General features: G+C 30.6%; 1 protein-coding gene and 2 long non-coding RNA genes across 19 annotated transcripts; 2 read left to right on the top strand and 1 right to left on the bottom strand.

Moving 5' to 3' along the window:
• The first annotated feature begins 1,394 nt into the window (after window positions 1-1,394).
• LOC125583734 (B3 domain-containing protein At1g08985-like) lies at window positions 1,395-2,790 on the top strand. Its single transcript, XM_048751190.1, has one exon. It carries the CDS (start codon window positions 2,231-2,233, stop codon window positions 2,651-2,653), a length of 423 nt encoding a protein of 140 aa, XP_048607147.1. The 5' UTR covers window positions 1,395-2,230; the 3' UTR covers window positions 2,654-2,790.
• A 3-nt stretch (window positions 2,791-2,793) lies between these two features.
• LOC125583735 lies at window positions 2,794-4,434 on the top strand. Its single transcript, XR_007320798.1, has 2 exons — window positions 2,794-3,928; window positions 4,050-4,434. It is a non-coding gene; the product is annotated as an uncharacterized LOC125583735 (long non-coding RNA).
• Window positions 4,435-5,986: 1,552 nt separating this feature from the next.
• Window positions 5,987-8,486, bottom strand: LOC106436200. 17 transcript variants are annotated; one of them, XR_007320802.1, is made up of 10 exons: window positions 8,186-8,447; window positions 7,896-7,954; window positions 7,727-7,821; window positions 7,554-7,642; window positions 7,353-7,433; window positions 7,198-7,285; window positions 6,902-7,128; window positions 6,776-6,820; window positions 6,559-6,694; window positions 5,987-6,402 (listed from the first exon to the last, which is right to left on the bottom strand). It is a non-coding gene; the product is annotated as an uncharacterized LOC106436200 (long non-coding RNA). The 17 variants fall into 17 exon arrangements; XR_007320815.1 differs by lacking the exon at window positions 7,353-7,433 and having other exon boundaries at window positions 7,554-7,638; window positions 7,727-7,834; window positions 8,186-8,456; XR_007320814.1 differs by having other exon boundaries at window positions 7,198-7,433; window positions 7,554-7,638.
• Between the last annotated feature and the right edge of the window lie 8,620 nt (window positions 8,487-17,106).

The following is a 17,106-nucleotide window of genomic DNA, read 5'->3' on the forward strand; positions in this document are numbered from 1 at the left end:
TCTTGATTTATATCCTCCTGCATACGTGCTCAAGACAGCTGTGCACAATGATCCCTATTATATGTGATTGTTACAGTGGCAGACAAACTCTCCACGTCGTTCACTTTATAACAACGAACCGACAACCTGTTATGGTAAGGGGCATAACCGGGTGGAATCAAGCCAAAAAGTCTGACAATGAATTACGTCAAAATCATTGTTACTTTTTTCATTTGTCTTTCAAATCTGGCTATCTCGCCAATAAACCCTTAATTCAATGGTTTCTTATAAAGACTGAGATTTGAGTTTAAGATATAATGTCCACATTAAAAGGATAAAAAATAATTACTAATTTCTTAAAAATGTGTGATAGCCAATTTTATTGACAAACACCAAAGAAAAAAATTGTGAATGCAAAGAGTAAAATCAATAACTTTTAAAAAAATCAAATATTGTTAATTATTCTACAATTAATTATTCTTTTTGTATATCAGAGTCCTCAGTGAGTTTTACTATATATACATGTACATGGCTAACTTTATAAATATTAACTGTAATAATTTTTTCAAAAGTTTATGGTTTTCTAAAGAAACATATTTGGTTCAATTTATTGAATTGATTGGTGTGTTTTCTTTAAGAATTCAAAGTATTTGTAATCAGTTTTAATAACTATGAAATTTAAATGATCATCCAAAGAAAAAATCTGGAAGGCTCAGTCCCAACTCAAACTTCCATGATGGGTTCATCCATCTGCACTACACGCTCCTTTTGCTGTTTCTGAACCATCTTCTCAGAAAAAAATCCAGTAGACCACTCGCGATCTACACTTTGTAGACAGACTAGCTATCAAGTTCTTCTCTTGTGGAATGCCTCCCAATGAGTAAGCTAACAGCTCTTTGAGTTAGAATAGCGGGGAATACTTGACTTCAGAGATATGGATGGTTTTGTATTCAAACCAACTTTGTCACTTTTGTGTACCCACTGAACGCAAGAGGTAAATGAGTGCAATGGGAGCGAAGCGTCCACTATATTACCGCGGATGCACGGGCACAAAGCTAGCTGATGCTTCCCAAAACGTAATAAAAATTAAAAAATCAAATTATAATTTCTTAAAAACTGATTTATGCATATGCACTATATTTTCCATTTTAAAAAAAAAAAATATGTATGAGAAATTAGTTAATTAATGAAATAATAAATATTTATGAGAAATTAGTTAATTAATGAAATACAAATCAAATGCTTATTTTTATTAAAATATATATATTCTTTTTTTTTTGCTGAAAGATATATATATTCTTACATACATAAATATAAGAATATAAGACACCATATTTTAAATATTTTAGTAAAATAATGTTGTAAATTTATTATACTTTGGTAATTTAAAACTAATTAAAATAAATAAATCAAATAATTAATATAGGTCCACGCGTAGCGCAGACAGAAAACTTAGGGGGGTGTATTCAACTGAGAGTTTCAAGTGATTTATATTAAAATGACAAATCCACTATTATTCAAACATGAATTAAAAAAAATACTTTAAAATACAATGTTATTGAACTTGTCATTTCATAAAACACTCTGAAATCTACTGTTATTGAACAAATTTTAAGTTGGAGATTTTAGAGTACTTTAATTATTTCAAGAGTGTTTGAGGGGAGTTCCTTAGTTATAAAAATAAAAATCTAAATCTCACTGTTTTAGATGAGATTCTAGAGTGTTTTAACAAAAATCACGCCAAATTCTTTAATTCTCCTACAATCATTTACATACTCATTAAAAATCAAATTACTTCAAATTTCAGATTCAATACACCTCCCTTAATTCTCAAAACAAATGCTTGTAATCACGCTTGTGTAATAATAACTAGATTTCTTATTGGTAATAGTAATTTAAAGTTTCAATAATAAATGTTGAGAGATTAATTGGATTAACTTTAAAACTAAATATATCTTAAAATGCGCAATTACATTGTGTTTGGAATTAAAAATTATTATATCAATATCTTTTAATGTTTCTGAGATATTGCAATATACTTAGCTTGTACATATGGGAGTATGTTTTGCAAGGATTAAAAACTCAAGGTTGTTGCAGTAGCATAACTAGAATAAATAATTAGTTTAACCTATAAATTTTTAATTAAAATATGATGGCTTAGAAAATGCTTCCATATAAGTTACTTAAATTAGAGAATTGATTTTAAGATCATTAATACTGTTAACATAAACATTGAAGACAAGGAAGAACAATGTTTTGCCGAGAACTATATATAAATATATGTGTAGAGCTCTCATCTCCTCAAACATTTCATTTTCTAAAAGCATTCATAGTTATAAAGTTAAAGTGTTACAAGTCTAGTAAAATGGATCCCGATATGATGACAAAAAGAGTGTTAACAGACACCGATCTTTCCACACAAGGTTGGTTGATTTTACCAACACAGAAGATCGAAAACATAGAAAAGAACCTGGGATTTACGTTACCCCGAAATGGTGCTCAAGTGGAAATTCTGGACAATGACAAGTCCTATTGGGTAAACCTTAATAAAAACAAAGCTGGTTATTATATCGGACAAGGGTGGAAAAGTTTGAGAGATGAAAGAGATCTCAAAACAGGCGATGTCATCCAATTATATTGGAAAGATACAAAATTCATTTTCTCTATGTGGTGAGTCTACTTTTGTTTATATATACGTATAGTTTTTTTTTTTGAATGTGAAAATTATATTTTCTCTATGTGGTGCGTCTTCTTTTGTTTAATTTTTTTTTTTTGCGTTTTCAAAAAACTATCTCTCATTGGTTATACATTTTCTTTTTTTGATATATATATATATATATATATATATATATTTTAACTGAAATTTTTTAAGAGCATTTCGATGGTCGATATATGTATGTATATATATATATGTATTTACTAATATTTTATGTGTTAACTAATGATGTTTTTGACGGATTTTATATATGTATCATAAAAATAGTCCCATGCAATTTGCATTGTCTTCCAAATTATGGAATTTATATGACCCTAAAAGCCATATGAAAATAAGTTATTATATTGTAGCTTTGATCAAAAAAAAAATATATTGTAGCTATACAACATATTCTATTTGTAGAATATAAAATATATAAAGTAAATGTTAGGATTTGTAGTAATGGTATGAAATTTTGACAGCCCATCGGAAGCAGAACAAGCAAGTCAGAAAGGAGAAAGCAGTTCTTCTAATTGATCATGGGAGAATAATAAATCATACAAAATACAAATAAATAAATAAATAAATAACTTATGCAAAATAAATGGTGTCGGATCAACTTAACAATTTTTGTATGTAGAATATAAAATGTTATATAAGTATCATAATAAGTGCGATATAAATATTATAATATACTAGTTTTGCATATGTTGGACGAAAAAGATCCGTAACTATACATACTATATGATAAAGTATGCAAATTCATGTCAAGTATTGTATGGTTTCTAACTACAAATACTATGGGTCAATGTATAACGTATTCCAGATATTTTATTGTATCAATTCAATGCTCCAAACATTGACTAACAAATTATTAAAAAAGTTATCTTATTTTAATAAGTTAATTAAGAGTTAATTGGTTTCTATGCCCATAGAAGATGATTTAATCAGGATTCTACATCTGATTTGATATTAATATTTTTGTTCCAATTTTACATAAAGTCTAGTGTTTGTAGAATAGGTGTGTAAGACTAAATCAGACAAGTGGTCATATTTGTCTTCTATCTCTTTCTTATCCTATCATCTAACTCTCTATCATCTTTTTTCTATCATCTTTGTTTTCCTCTCCTATCACGCACGAACTATATTCTTTTTTCTCAACTTCATTCTCTCATTTTTATTCCAAACTTTACCAATCTACATCAGACTCTCTTTGAAAATTTTCATATATTTTCCATTAGCAACTTAAAATAGGTGGGTAATATTGTTCTCTTTATAATTTTAATCGTTGATGATATACATTCTTTGGGTTTGGCTATTTAGTTTTATGTGCATCAAATTTATATGGAAGTCTGAGATGTGTTTGGTGGTGTAGGTGAAATATGCGTTAGATCTAGAGGTGAAGCAGCTGATGAAGTCTCTTTTTAAGATTGGAAATATGCTCAAGACCGAAGAGAAGACCGAGCGAGTCTGTGATTTTATTTTTGATGTGCATAACATTTTTGTTAGTAGACATTTTACTTGTTATCCAATATTATTCATGTTTTGATAGATCTTAAGTTTCATGTCGTCCTTTGAGATAGATGTATTGTCAGATGTTACTTCAGTTTTATATTGCCGTTTGAGATAATGTGTGGTAAGATGTTACAGATAGGTCTCATTAGTAGATATATGGTTAGTTAGATGATACATGAGTTGTTAGGTGTTATATTTTGCCTGATACATAATTTATCATCTAATATATTTTTTGTTACCTGAGACATGTTTTCGTAGTAGATACCTTGTTTCTTTAACATGCTACACATAGTTATGATCTATCTTAGCAAAACATGTAGTATGGTTTGTTAACCGATATATAGTTTGATAGTTTATTCCTGTTTGTTTGGTATATTGTTTGTTAGATGATATATGATTTGTTATATGGTAAACTAGGACAGGTCCGCGCTACGCGCGGGATTTGATGTATTGGTTTTCATGAAAGATATAATTTTGTATAATAATGTTCAGTTGGTTGTGAATGTGATTATGTTAAGGGTTTAGTGTTGTCTACGCCAATTATATAAACTAAAAAATGATATGGGAGAATTCTCAATATTATTGTTGATTTGATTCAGAGTTGCAAGATTTTATAGTGTCATAATATTCATAACACTTCCCTACATTTAAACCTTAAGCATTATAAGTTAAATCAAATAAAATCGATCGAAAGATAAGGAGTTATGTTTTCAAATGCTATTGTATTTGTTTTTTTTCTTTAGTGAGGGTATTTAATATAGTGGAGAATAATATTTTAATTTAGAGAAACTCTATGTCAAAAGTATTATATAGTTGTTTTGTACAATGTGAATAATTGCTATTATTAACAATTGTTATTTTTTGGTATTTATATTATAATTTATTTAGTTTAACTTTTGATGTTTTGTTTATTTTTCTAATGTGTTTTCATTTTTATTTTTTGTCGAATATATTTTACGACATTGTACTATTTTAGTTATTATCTTTTTTTTCTGTCGTATATTTTTTATTTAGTGAAAACATATCTTCATTTTATTTTGTATACGTTTAATTAAAATTGACATTATTTTTTACATTATAAGTGTGGTTAGAGATCATAATTTAATTAAAAAAAATTTAAATGTATGCTCAAAATTTAATATATCTATATATATACATATAGCTAATAGAATCGATCTTTTATTATTTCAGTTAGGTTTAACACTCAAAACATTGATTTTTTTTCTCTCTTTTATACATACTTTGTGAATTTAGTAATATTTCATTTCATTTTTTTTTCTTTTGGAATCACTAACTTACATAATCCAAAACATAAATATATAATTCACTGTTATAGATAATTATTTTAAGTCTGGAAAACATAATATTAATTATTATTATTATTCAGAAAATATATTACTGAATTATATATATTATTATATTTAGAGACTAAATAAACTTTATTATCCAAATAACTGATTAGATTTTAAAAATAAAATTTACTCATTAATTTTTGAATCTTCTTTTTATGATTGACTATCTTATATGTAACTAATTTACTATATATTTAGGGAAGCTTACTATATTTTTATTTAAAAAAAATAATTTCTTATTATTTATCCTTTATTTAAAATAAAATTCTTTATATATATATATAACATGTTAAAACAAATTTTTAATATAACTTCAGATTAATCAATGTTTACCCACCAAAATATGGTTCTTAGATAAAAAAAAAAATAAACTGAAAAAAATAAAATTGCTAATTCTATTTAGGTTGTATATCTTTTCAATTTTTTTGTACGGATACGCAAATACTATCATATGATGTGGTGTAGATTCAAAGGGTTAGTGGTTACAAAACTAAACATGTACAACAAGCTAATAAAACATTGCATATATGCCAACAAATATGCGAAATCTCTAGAACATACAATTATTTCATTTTTGCCAAAACTTATCGTTCAAGGAAAAAGCATACAATATATGTTTTGGTTTGGAAGGTCTATAAACAATGTTTTTGTACCATTACTTAGTGATCTCTTTAGTAGCTCGAAGAATATCGAAAAGTCCGTCACTGTTTTCACCGTCAAGATGTGTGGCTTTTCCGGCACCTCATTCTTCTCCTCGGTTATATCCTTAGGGTCTAAGAAACTGGACTGATTCGTTGAAGACATTAGCCTTGTCCACATTCTATCTGTAATCGCCACACTGTTCTGTTTCTCTGTTATCCTCTGCAATAAACAAAAAAGATCAGGTTAGAACCATCACGCAAGACCACTGCTCTGTTATGTCGAACCAGATTATTCCAATCCAACATCCATGATCACAACTCGGATCGTTCTGTGATTGACAGCGGTTAACGCATTTGATCAGTGTCAGTAACGTACGTTGTAAGGAATGTATGTTGGTCTTCCATTAATAAGACCGCTGGACATTTCACCATGAACAACGCTCTGAGCAAGAAGTGTACAATAAAAACTGTCTGATGCATTGCTTGAACACCCCGAATCATGTATGTAGAATCTAAAAGCAAGAAATAAAGAAATGAGTTTACAATATCCAAATAGTTGAAAAATGGGGAGAAAGGGTTATGATTTTTGTTACCTATGTATTGAGATTCGTCACTATGTTAATCTTATTTAAATGATCCTATCATCAGAGAAAAAAACATTATGATGAGTCTTAAATTATCTGGAATGGCATAAGAGAAAGTTTGAATCTAATTTTTACCTTGATGCTTTGTGGTAGCCAGAAGCCGAGATCTATAATAAGCTTTTTATCAGAGGCATCATTGTTAAATTCCATGCTTTTGCACATCAATTGTTGCCCTGCTTCTTGATCTGTTTCCCTCAAAGAACTCCAAGAGTCCACCTTCCCTTAGAGATAAAAGGCTGACTAAGGGGTAAGGCAGCAATCGACATCTCTGCTAGCTTATGTAGCATACATTGCTATGAATCCTGTTGTAAACCATCAAAAAGTCTTTAACTGTAATGTTCAAAGCAAAAACACATGAAGAGAAAACTTACCACTGTAACGACCCATAACCACCAGGACTATTGATGCAATGATTATCATTCGAGACAGACGTAATAACCAAAGAAACCAATCTGAAATCTGTAATCACAGACCAAACAACAAACTTAGCAGTTAAATGATAAAATATAACTTTTGAAGTTATTACCATCTCTGAATCCATAACGTAGATCAAGTTATCCCGATCAAAAACCGATGAAATCTTCTTTCCAATGATAGAAATAGCTTGCTAATGAGGGTTTGGGATTATTCCAAATCAAATCACCAGTTAGCTTTTGGATCAGAGCAGCATTCACTTAAAATCTAGACTAAAACAGTTTCTATACATAAAGATCATAACTTGTCTAACCTGTCCAATCGTTGCTCTTGGTGACATCAATACCAACAATCAGATTCGAGGACTCCAAACCAGCATGTGAAAGAGCCGAAGCAACCTGTCTAGAGAAAGAAAAATAAAAAAAAAACACCAATAGATATAAACTCACACAAACCAAGACAAAAAAAAGTTTATGTGATTCAAACCTCATCGATGGAGCGGTTGTTATCACTAACCCGTGAATACTTTCTCCCAAGATTCTTCTGAGTTTGTCATCGAGGGTTATAGGAGGGTGCAGTACCTTACACAGATATCTAATGTCTTTTTGTGTCTTAGATTTGGAAAAACGACAAATAATTCAGAGATCTACCTTACCTGAACTTTACAAAAATAGTGATTTCCACTCCCACTATCATCTCCCATAAACAAAAGCTCTGAATAAATAATTTTAACAATCAATAGATGAACAAATGTAATCAATAGATGAACAAATGTAAACAAAATCAACAAACAAATTAGAAATCGAAATCAATAAACACAGAGTAGTTTATCGGAATTATTTGAATACACAATTATCAAGATTGAAGAAACATTGTCGAGTTAGCAATCTCAATAAGTATATTGAGAAACAAATAGAAGATGGTTTCGAGAGGAGGAATGCTGACCTTTTTATAATCTTAGATAGACCGACTCGCCGAAGAAAGATCGCATTCATAGCTAGATCGGGATTGTTCGAATTAATAAGGGGTTAAACACGAAGAAGAGATAACTGGAACCGTTTCAATGATACAGATGAAGATCAGAAGTCGGAACCGTAGAGAGACGAACCCTGAAATCCATTATGCGCGTAAATCACATTTAGGATTCAATCTATTAGGCTTTCTCCACATCAATACATAAGAACAGCCAGTTTCCTGAGCCCAAAAACACAACGACACAAAGATAAACAAAAAAGGCCAAAACACATGGAGTTAATGAAACGGTGCGGATTACTTGAGAGGACACATGTCACATGCAGGGCCTTCGACTTATCTAGCTGGTCATCCTATATGTCCTAATGAGGAGAGAATAAACTCTATTTTATAATAATAGATAGATAATAGATAGATGTTTTCACATATTGATACATTGCTCAATACCAAATAATAAATATTTACTGTTAAATAGTATAAGATTTCATTTAACTGACTATGAAAATGATAAATGTTCAAGAAGTGTATCAATGTGTATTATTGGTTTTTGGCTTACATGTTTTGATATATTGTTGTATCAAGTATCAACTAAGAGAGAATATACCAAACAACATATCAATTAACAAATCAACTATCAAATCATGCAAAAGTTAAAAATTGTGTATCTGCTAACAAATTTTGTATCATTTAAAAAATATATTTACTAAAATTTGTTAGAAGTGTATGTGCTAACATATGTAATATAATTTTTTTTTGGTTTATTTGGTAAATCTATTAATTATAGCAATCCTGATTAATTCGAACGGATACGCCTTTTCATTATAATATTACTTATTATATATTTTTGTTCATAACCATTTATAGTACCTTTTTGCTTACAACTACTTTGATATTTTCAATCCCAATTCATTCTTATGGATTTTTCTTTCCATTAAAATTTTGCTCATGACTGTTTATTATAGGTACTTTTTTTTGTTTTCAACTGTTGTTCATTTTTTAAATTACATTTCTTTGTAATTTATAACTATTTAAGGTAATTTTTTTGTTTACAACTGTTTTCATTTTTTAGATAATATTTCTTTTTAATTGATGTCTTTTCAATTTTATTTATTATGATTTTTGTGTTTCAGTTAATAACTATATTTCATATTTTTAGTTTATTACCATTTTTGACTTGGAAAATTGCATCTTTTCCGCTTATGTCTTTTCAACTCTATAAATACAATATTTTTTTGCCTATCAACCGTTTCTTCAAAAAAAATTAACATCTCCGGCCGCTAAGGCGGCCGCTAAGGCCGTCGGATTTTCTTCTTCATCTTTTTCTTATTGCTTTGTCTACACAAATTCTACGTAATTTAGTATCTATGCTGAAAAAGTAGTTACAACAGAAATAATAGATGCTTTAAAAGGGGAGAAGAAAGAATAGTTGCTACTCATATCTGTAAAGTATGTATCCTCCCTCATCAGACGTAATGCAAGCATGAGTTTTCATGTCTTTAAATTGGTCGTCATTCTCGGCAATCTATCAACAACAACGGGCTTTGCGAGTTCGGTTTCTTCAAGTGGTAATATAATCTGGTTTTCTCTTGTTGGCTATACCCATTTGGTTCATCACTATCAAATTCTCTAATATATTTCTCTCTAAATGGAGTGTTTATAGTCAAACCGCTAATGCAAGGGCCGCAGATTTAATTAGTGGTTTCGTCTTCATGTGTTGTCTTCTGTTAAAACGGAAGTGGTATTGGCTGGTTATTTTCCAGCAGATTTTAAGCCAAACATTGCGGCTCTCTTGTTGGTTTCTCGAAATCACATGGTTTTTTGATCCTGCTATATATTGATGATCCAGAGAATCAAAGATCTCATAAGCGTTATGAACAACCAATAAGTTTATACGAGAAGCCCATACAAAATGAAAGCACATCCTTTGACATTTTTTGGATCCTTATTTAAAATAAAAAACACACCTTAGAATGATAAAAAAATATCTTTACACATTTTCACAATCTCTTAAAAACCATTTCACATTTTTAGCATGAAAAGATACATGCTAATGACGATAAGATATATATTGATATATTTTGTTATACTTAAATATATTTAAAGTCTTAGTTAATGTAAAGATTCATATCTTTCCATTGTAAACGCCATAGGAGTTTTTTAAAAAGTTGTTTATATATGTCATAAGTGTTTTTCTATAAATTTGGTGTTTTGATGTGTCTTTTAAAAATATATTATAAAGATATTATTTTAAAATAACTACCTATAATTTGAAAAGTCATGACTATTCATATATAACTTTGAAAAGCTATCCATGAGTTTTTATTGAAAATCTTTCACAATTTTATTAAAATGATGAAGAAAAAAAGGTTGTATGTAGTTATTTGATTACAATTACTTAGAAAGTATTCAAATGAAGTGTTGCCAACAATAAATAATAGGATGGGTCATTCGTATTTGGCTAGCAATCCTAAACGGAATAATGAAGTTATTAGTCTTAATTTTCTTCTACTAGATAAAAAAATGTATTTTTTCTTCAATTTTTTTTTCATAAACACATGATTTGTGCTCTATATATTTATGCACTTTGGTTATATAAGAGTGTTCGATCATGTCACAAAATCCGGTAAATTTTATATTTGAGCGTGTGCATCACACAAAAACAACCGGCTTCTCTTGGTTTGTTTCATATTAGTGCATTAACAAGCATCGTTTCTAATAACATATTGTTTATTTCTCACATGTTGCTTGATAGATAGTGAATTATTTTTAAACATAGTATTAAGAGATGTGTCTTTTCATTAAAAACTGACATTAGTATTTTTTCCCACATGCAACTACTAATAATTTTGTTAAGTAGTTAAAATATCTCAAATGTGCATTTCTACAATTTTTAGTTTTAAGAGTTGTAAATTCGCGTTATAAAAGAAAAAAAATATTTTTAAACATAATGTTAAGAATTGTATCCTTTAATTAAAAACCTGTCATTAGTTTTGTTTTCCAGCATGCAGCTATTGAGATTTTTTTTTTAAATAGTTAAAATATCCCAATAAGTGTATTTATATTATTAGTTTTAAGAGTTGTGTGTTTATCATTATATAGGATAAATTATTTAAAAATCCCATTTAGTGTTAAAAAGTGTGTCCTTTCATAGAAAAATAATAATATGAATCTCATTTAATGTTAAGAGTTGTGACTTTTCATTAAAAAACTGACATTAGTTTTGTTTTTCAAACATGTAACTATTGGAATTTTTTTTTAAAGTAGTTAAAATATTTCAATAAGTGTATTTGTAAAATTATTAGTATTAAAAGTGGTATGTTCTCATTATGAAAGGTAATTGTTTTTTTTTCTAAATATAATGTTAAGAGTTGTGTATTTTCATTAAAAATTAATAATATGAATCTAATTTAATGTTAAGAGTTGTGACTTTTCATAAAAAAAACTAATATTAATTTTTTTACAACATGTAACTATTGAATTTTTTTCAGAAAGTAGTTAAAATATCTCAATATAAAAGGTAAAGAGTTGTATCTTCTCATTATGAAAAGTAAATTGTTTTTTAAATAAGTGTTTTTTAACAATTATTAGTTCTAATAGTTTTATTTTCTCACAATATAAGGCAAACTATTTTTAAACATAATAATAAGAGTTGTGGCTTTTCATAAAAACTGAAATTAGTTTTGTTTTCCAACATGCAACTATTGGGAATTTTTTAAAGTAGTTAAAATATTCCAATAAGTGTTTTTACAATTATTAGGTTTTTTTTATTACCCTGGTATCCGGATGCCCTCGAAAGAGACCCGACTAGCGCCTAATGACCGTCTGCCAGAGAAAGCCCGGGAGCCCGCCGAAGGCATCCATGGGGGCTGGTGATCATCCCATTTAAATCCACCAGTGGCCATATGCAGCTTGGACCATGACTTCTCCGCATTGGGCCTAAGGTCCCTCAAGATAATCACCCTAACACACGAGCTTTAGCGGAATCGAACCCTCGAACTCACAGACAAGCTGCAAGCCAACAGGAGCACCTACTGCCACTCGACCACTAACACGTGGTTACAATTATTAGTTTTAAGAGTTGTATTTTCTCACAATAAAAGTCAAAATTATTTTTAAACATAATTTCAAGAGTTGTGTCTTTTCATAAAAACTGACATTAGTTTTGCTTTCAACATGCAACTATTGAGATTTTTTTTAAAGTATTGTGTATTTCTACAATTATTAATTTTAAGTGTTGTAAATTCTCATTATAAAAGACAAGTTATTTTTACTCTCATTTGATGTTAAAAGTTGTATCTTCATTAAAAACTGAGAATAATTTTGTTATTCCAACATGCAACTATTAGAAATGTTTTTAAAAGTAGTGAAAATATCTCCAATAAATGTCTTTTTTTTTTTACAATTAGTTTTAAGAGTTGTGTCTTCTCATTATAAAGGAAAATATCTTTTTAGTATTTTTAAAAATATTTCAATGTGTCTCTTCTATAATTGTTTTGATGAAATTTCAAATTTATTGATCTATCAAAGACGAATAATATTTACATTGTCACAAACAATTTAAGATTCATTCAATTTGTGTACTGTTATACCAAAATCTCATTTTAATTTGTTAGGATGTAATTCTTTGAAAAGACTAAAAGATACAAAAGGAAGAAGAATGTATGTGTGATTTGTTTAGAAAAATATATTAATGAATAAGATCTCTTAAAATACCATCAAATTATGTTTTACACATATCTTATATGGTTTCAAATAAATCATGAATATTCAATTTGTCGTTATAAGTTATCTTAGTAAATGGTAAGATTGAAATGTGTTAACTTTTTATTAGTTCCAAATAATCAGTTGTCTTCGATATTTCTAAATAACTTAGCTAAACAGATAATAAGAAAAAATATCTTATTTGGTATTGACATATTTATAATTTTATTACAACCAACATATAAACAAAATATAGATTTTTGGTATTATCAGTAAAAAAAATATAGCTACATGCAAGATTACTTTCTAGCACTTGTATTTTTCAAAAGTAGTTATATAAAATATTGCATATTTTCTTACAAAATGAGTTCATGTGCGATATCGAACGGGTTCCTTACCTAGTTATATCAATGTATATTATGATTTATTAAAAACTCATATCTTAAATGTTTATTGATCGTTGGTATTTATATATTCTGGTTCAAGAAAATTTAATTGTTTTAATTTGGGTTCAGTTTCTTATGATTATTGATTGGTTCACAGAGATTGTGGTAACAATTTTGGAAGGGAAGCTGATGACAAATGCTTAGACAATTTTGCCAATAACCAGTCTATTCAAAATAAAACGAACAAAACTAGTTCTTCTTCATGCAACAAAAAAATACGCCATAATTATATTGTGCTCCTTTGTCGTCTGCTACAAAGTCAAACGAATAGAGATGAATTTTTTTGACCTGTTTAGTTAAGTTTGTGTATGACCGGCTTGAAAAATCTAAATTGCTGAGCCAATATGAACAGCTACTTAAATACGCATTTTCCAAATATGATCCACGATTAAACATGACAAAAACTATATATAACTAATAGGTTTAATTAACAAATATAGTATGACCGGTTTAATAAGTTTATACCACACAGAAATTTCACCAGTTAATGAAATGAACACGGGGATCAAATAATTTTAAGCCGTAGTTGTATATTACAAATGACTTGTATAGGGGTTATAAAAGACAGTTCTACCATAAATGAAGACCTTAGGATTAGTGGTAATTTTCAGTGGTAAATTGTGTAATATAGTCTAATATTCCACATGAAATCAAAACTAGTTTCTTAATAGATTAGATTTCATGGAGCATGTGGAGATTCTGAGATGCTACATGATTGCCAAGCGACTAAATAATATTTGCGTGTTAATTGTTTCTTATGATATAAGTGTAAGATTTTGATTGAAAAGATTTTTCATGGATGAAAGATGAACAACGTTGAACTGTGTATAGTGAGATTCTCTATATCGTGGATCTTTCTGGATTTTTTTCTTGACCTCTACTGATAGAATTCTGCACTTTCTTCTAATAATCGATCAGATCTCCATGAGACCTTCTTTGATCTGCGACAAAGCATCCTTGGAAAATTTGCACACGTCCAAGTTTTTGCGAGATCTATCAAGAAGCTGCTTGACAACTTTCTTATTATGTTCTTCAACTAGAGCATGCTGTGTAACTATGATGTAGCGTACATCGTTATACCTTTATGCTTTGGTCAAGACAAGACAAGCTTAAATATGAGCTCCACGTATCATCCCAAACCGACGGTCAGACCAACCGAAGTCACAAATCGCAGCTTGGGAAACATGTTATCCTTAACAGCATTAGTATTCCTTAAAAGATTAGGATTAAGACTTAAGGATAAAAGTAGATTCTAATCCCAAAAGAGTTATGACTTATCATCTTGTTATATATAGTGATCTCTTGATTTGTAAGAGACATAACTTTTGATTATTAATTTTATAAACTTAGACCTTTTGTTTTAACAAATTCTTGAATCCTTACTTCTAGGCATTCTTTGAGAATTCAACAGACTTAAGAAGGCTAAGCTAACAGGTATTTTCAGAATTCAACGTTACCTTCGCATTATCGATATTCATGATTCTGAAGATCATTTAGTAGACTTGAAACTTCGATTCTTATCAATTGTTTCGATCTTGTGATGGCTCCTCGACCAGGCAAAGAACCAGCCAATGACTGGACACACTTTCAACAATTCTTGGAAGCCTTTCAAGAAAACTTTCATGATGAAATCCGCAGAACCTTGGCTGATTCAATTCAGATTGGAGTTCAAGCCGGAGTTCAGGCCGCGCTGACGGCAAACGCAGAAAACGCACCACTTGCACCACCACCTCAACGTCAACGCCGCAACAACAACCCTATATTAGAGGAACATGAAGACGACGACATGGAGAATCCTTTTGGAGATCAAAATCGTCATCAACAACATCATCGACAACGCCAGAACGACAACGATTCTCGTTGGACTTCGGGTTAAAAAAAGTGACATCCCAGAGTTTAACGGAGGATCACAACCCGAGGAGCTACTCGATTGGTTTGTGACCGTCGATGAATTCATTGAATTCAAAGACGTTCTAGAGCAGAAGAGGGTGCCTCTCGTCACAACACATTTTCGTAGACATGCAGCTTCATGGTGGAATCAACTTAAACTGTCGCGTACACGATGAGGAAAAGAAAAGATCACATCGTGGGACAAGTTAAAGAAGCATATGCGCAAGACATTCATTCTTTACAACTTTGAGCGTCTTCTGTTTCAGAAATTTCACAATATACGACAGGGATAACGCTCTGTTAAGGATTACGCTAACGAATTCTACTAGATGTTGACAAGAGTCGATATTCATTATTCTGAAGATCTGTTAGTAGCTCGTTTTATTTCAGGCCTACGACCAAAACTCCGATAATGCGAAGGTAACATTGAGTCACCAATCACAGCTTGGGAAACATGTTACGATGCTTAGTTGGTGATAATCTCCGGTCATGGGGCTCTCTTCTGTGCCAAGCGGAGTTCGCTCACAATCATGCTAATAACATGAGTTTGGGTTTCAGTCTTTTCAAATTCGTGTATGGAGTTATTCCACAGGGCCCTTTGGCTTTGTCGACTCTTCCTCACCCTGATGAGTTCCATGGTCGGGCGGTGGAACCGATTGATGAAATTTCCCATGTTCACGCTCAAGCTCAAGATAACTTGTAAGGCACATCTATTAAGTACAAACGTGCAGTGGATAAACGTCGGCGAGAGGTCCATTTCGAAGTCGACGATTATGTCTGGGCAGTGCTTATTAAGGAAAGGTTTCCGGTAGGACAGTACAACAAGTTGAAGCCGCGAAAGTTAGGCCCAGTCGAAGTCATTGAAAAGATCGGTCCTAATGCGTATCGACTGGCTCTACTGCCTCATGTCCGCACCGCAAACATTTTAAAGGTCAAGCATCTCTTCAAATTTGAACCTGATGACGACATACTATCCGGATTCGTGGACGAATCTTTCGTACCGGGGGAGACCTGATGTAGCGTACATCGTTATACCCTTATGCTTTGGTTTCGTTTTTCTGTGTTGTTCTAGATAAGCATTAGTATTATTTAAAAGATTAGGATTAAGACTTAAGGATAAAAGATTAGATTCTAATCCCTAAAGACTTAAGACTTTTCATCTTGTTATATATAGTGATCTCTTGATTTGTAAGAGACACAACTTTTGATTATTGATTTTGTAAGCTTAGAGCTTTTGTTTTAACAAACTCTTGAATCTTTACTCGTGGGCATTATTTGAGAATTCAACAGACTTAAGAAGACTAAGCTAAAGAGTATTCTCAGAATTCAACGTTACCTTCGCATTATCGGTTCCCAGACGGTACTTCCGCTCCGTCAAACTGGTAGGTGAATAAGCTTTTCAAGAGATCTCTGAGGCTCCTGTGGGTGAACTCGTCAATGGATATATACAACCATCAATGAGAAGGAAGACATGTGGAAACTCATTGTGATCGTGGAACGCCATGTTTGTGCAGTGTCTCCCTCCAAACACCTTCCGTGACTCATCCTGAATAATAAAAACAGATATATTCAGATTTGATCATATAAATTATCTTATAAAGGATAAAGTTATACCAAATAACTTTACACCTTATCCAACTTAGCATGTCACCTTTGAAAGTAGTTATTGTATAACAATTGGTGCGTACAGTTGAAATATGCCTTGAATCTGCGAGTTGGCGAAGATCAGGCGATCCAGACGTCATGGATCAAGCGATCTCTGACAGAGAATGGGCGATCCCTAATACATGGAGTGGGCACTCCGCGACATGGAGTGGGCATTCTCTGCGGCATGGAGCGGGCACTCCTTACCAAAAT

The sequence above is a fragment of the Brassica napus genome, chromosome C3 (assembly GCF_020379485.1).
Source record: "Brassica napus cultivar Da-Ae chromosome C3, Da-Ae, whole genome shotgun sequence".
Lineage (NCBI taxonomy): Eukaryota > Viridiplantae > Streptophyta > Magnoliopsida > Brassicales > Brassicaceae > Brassica > Brassica napus.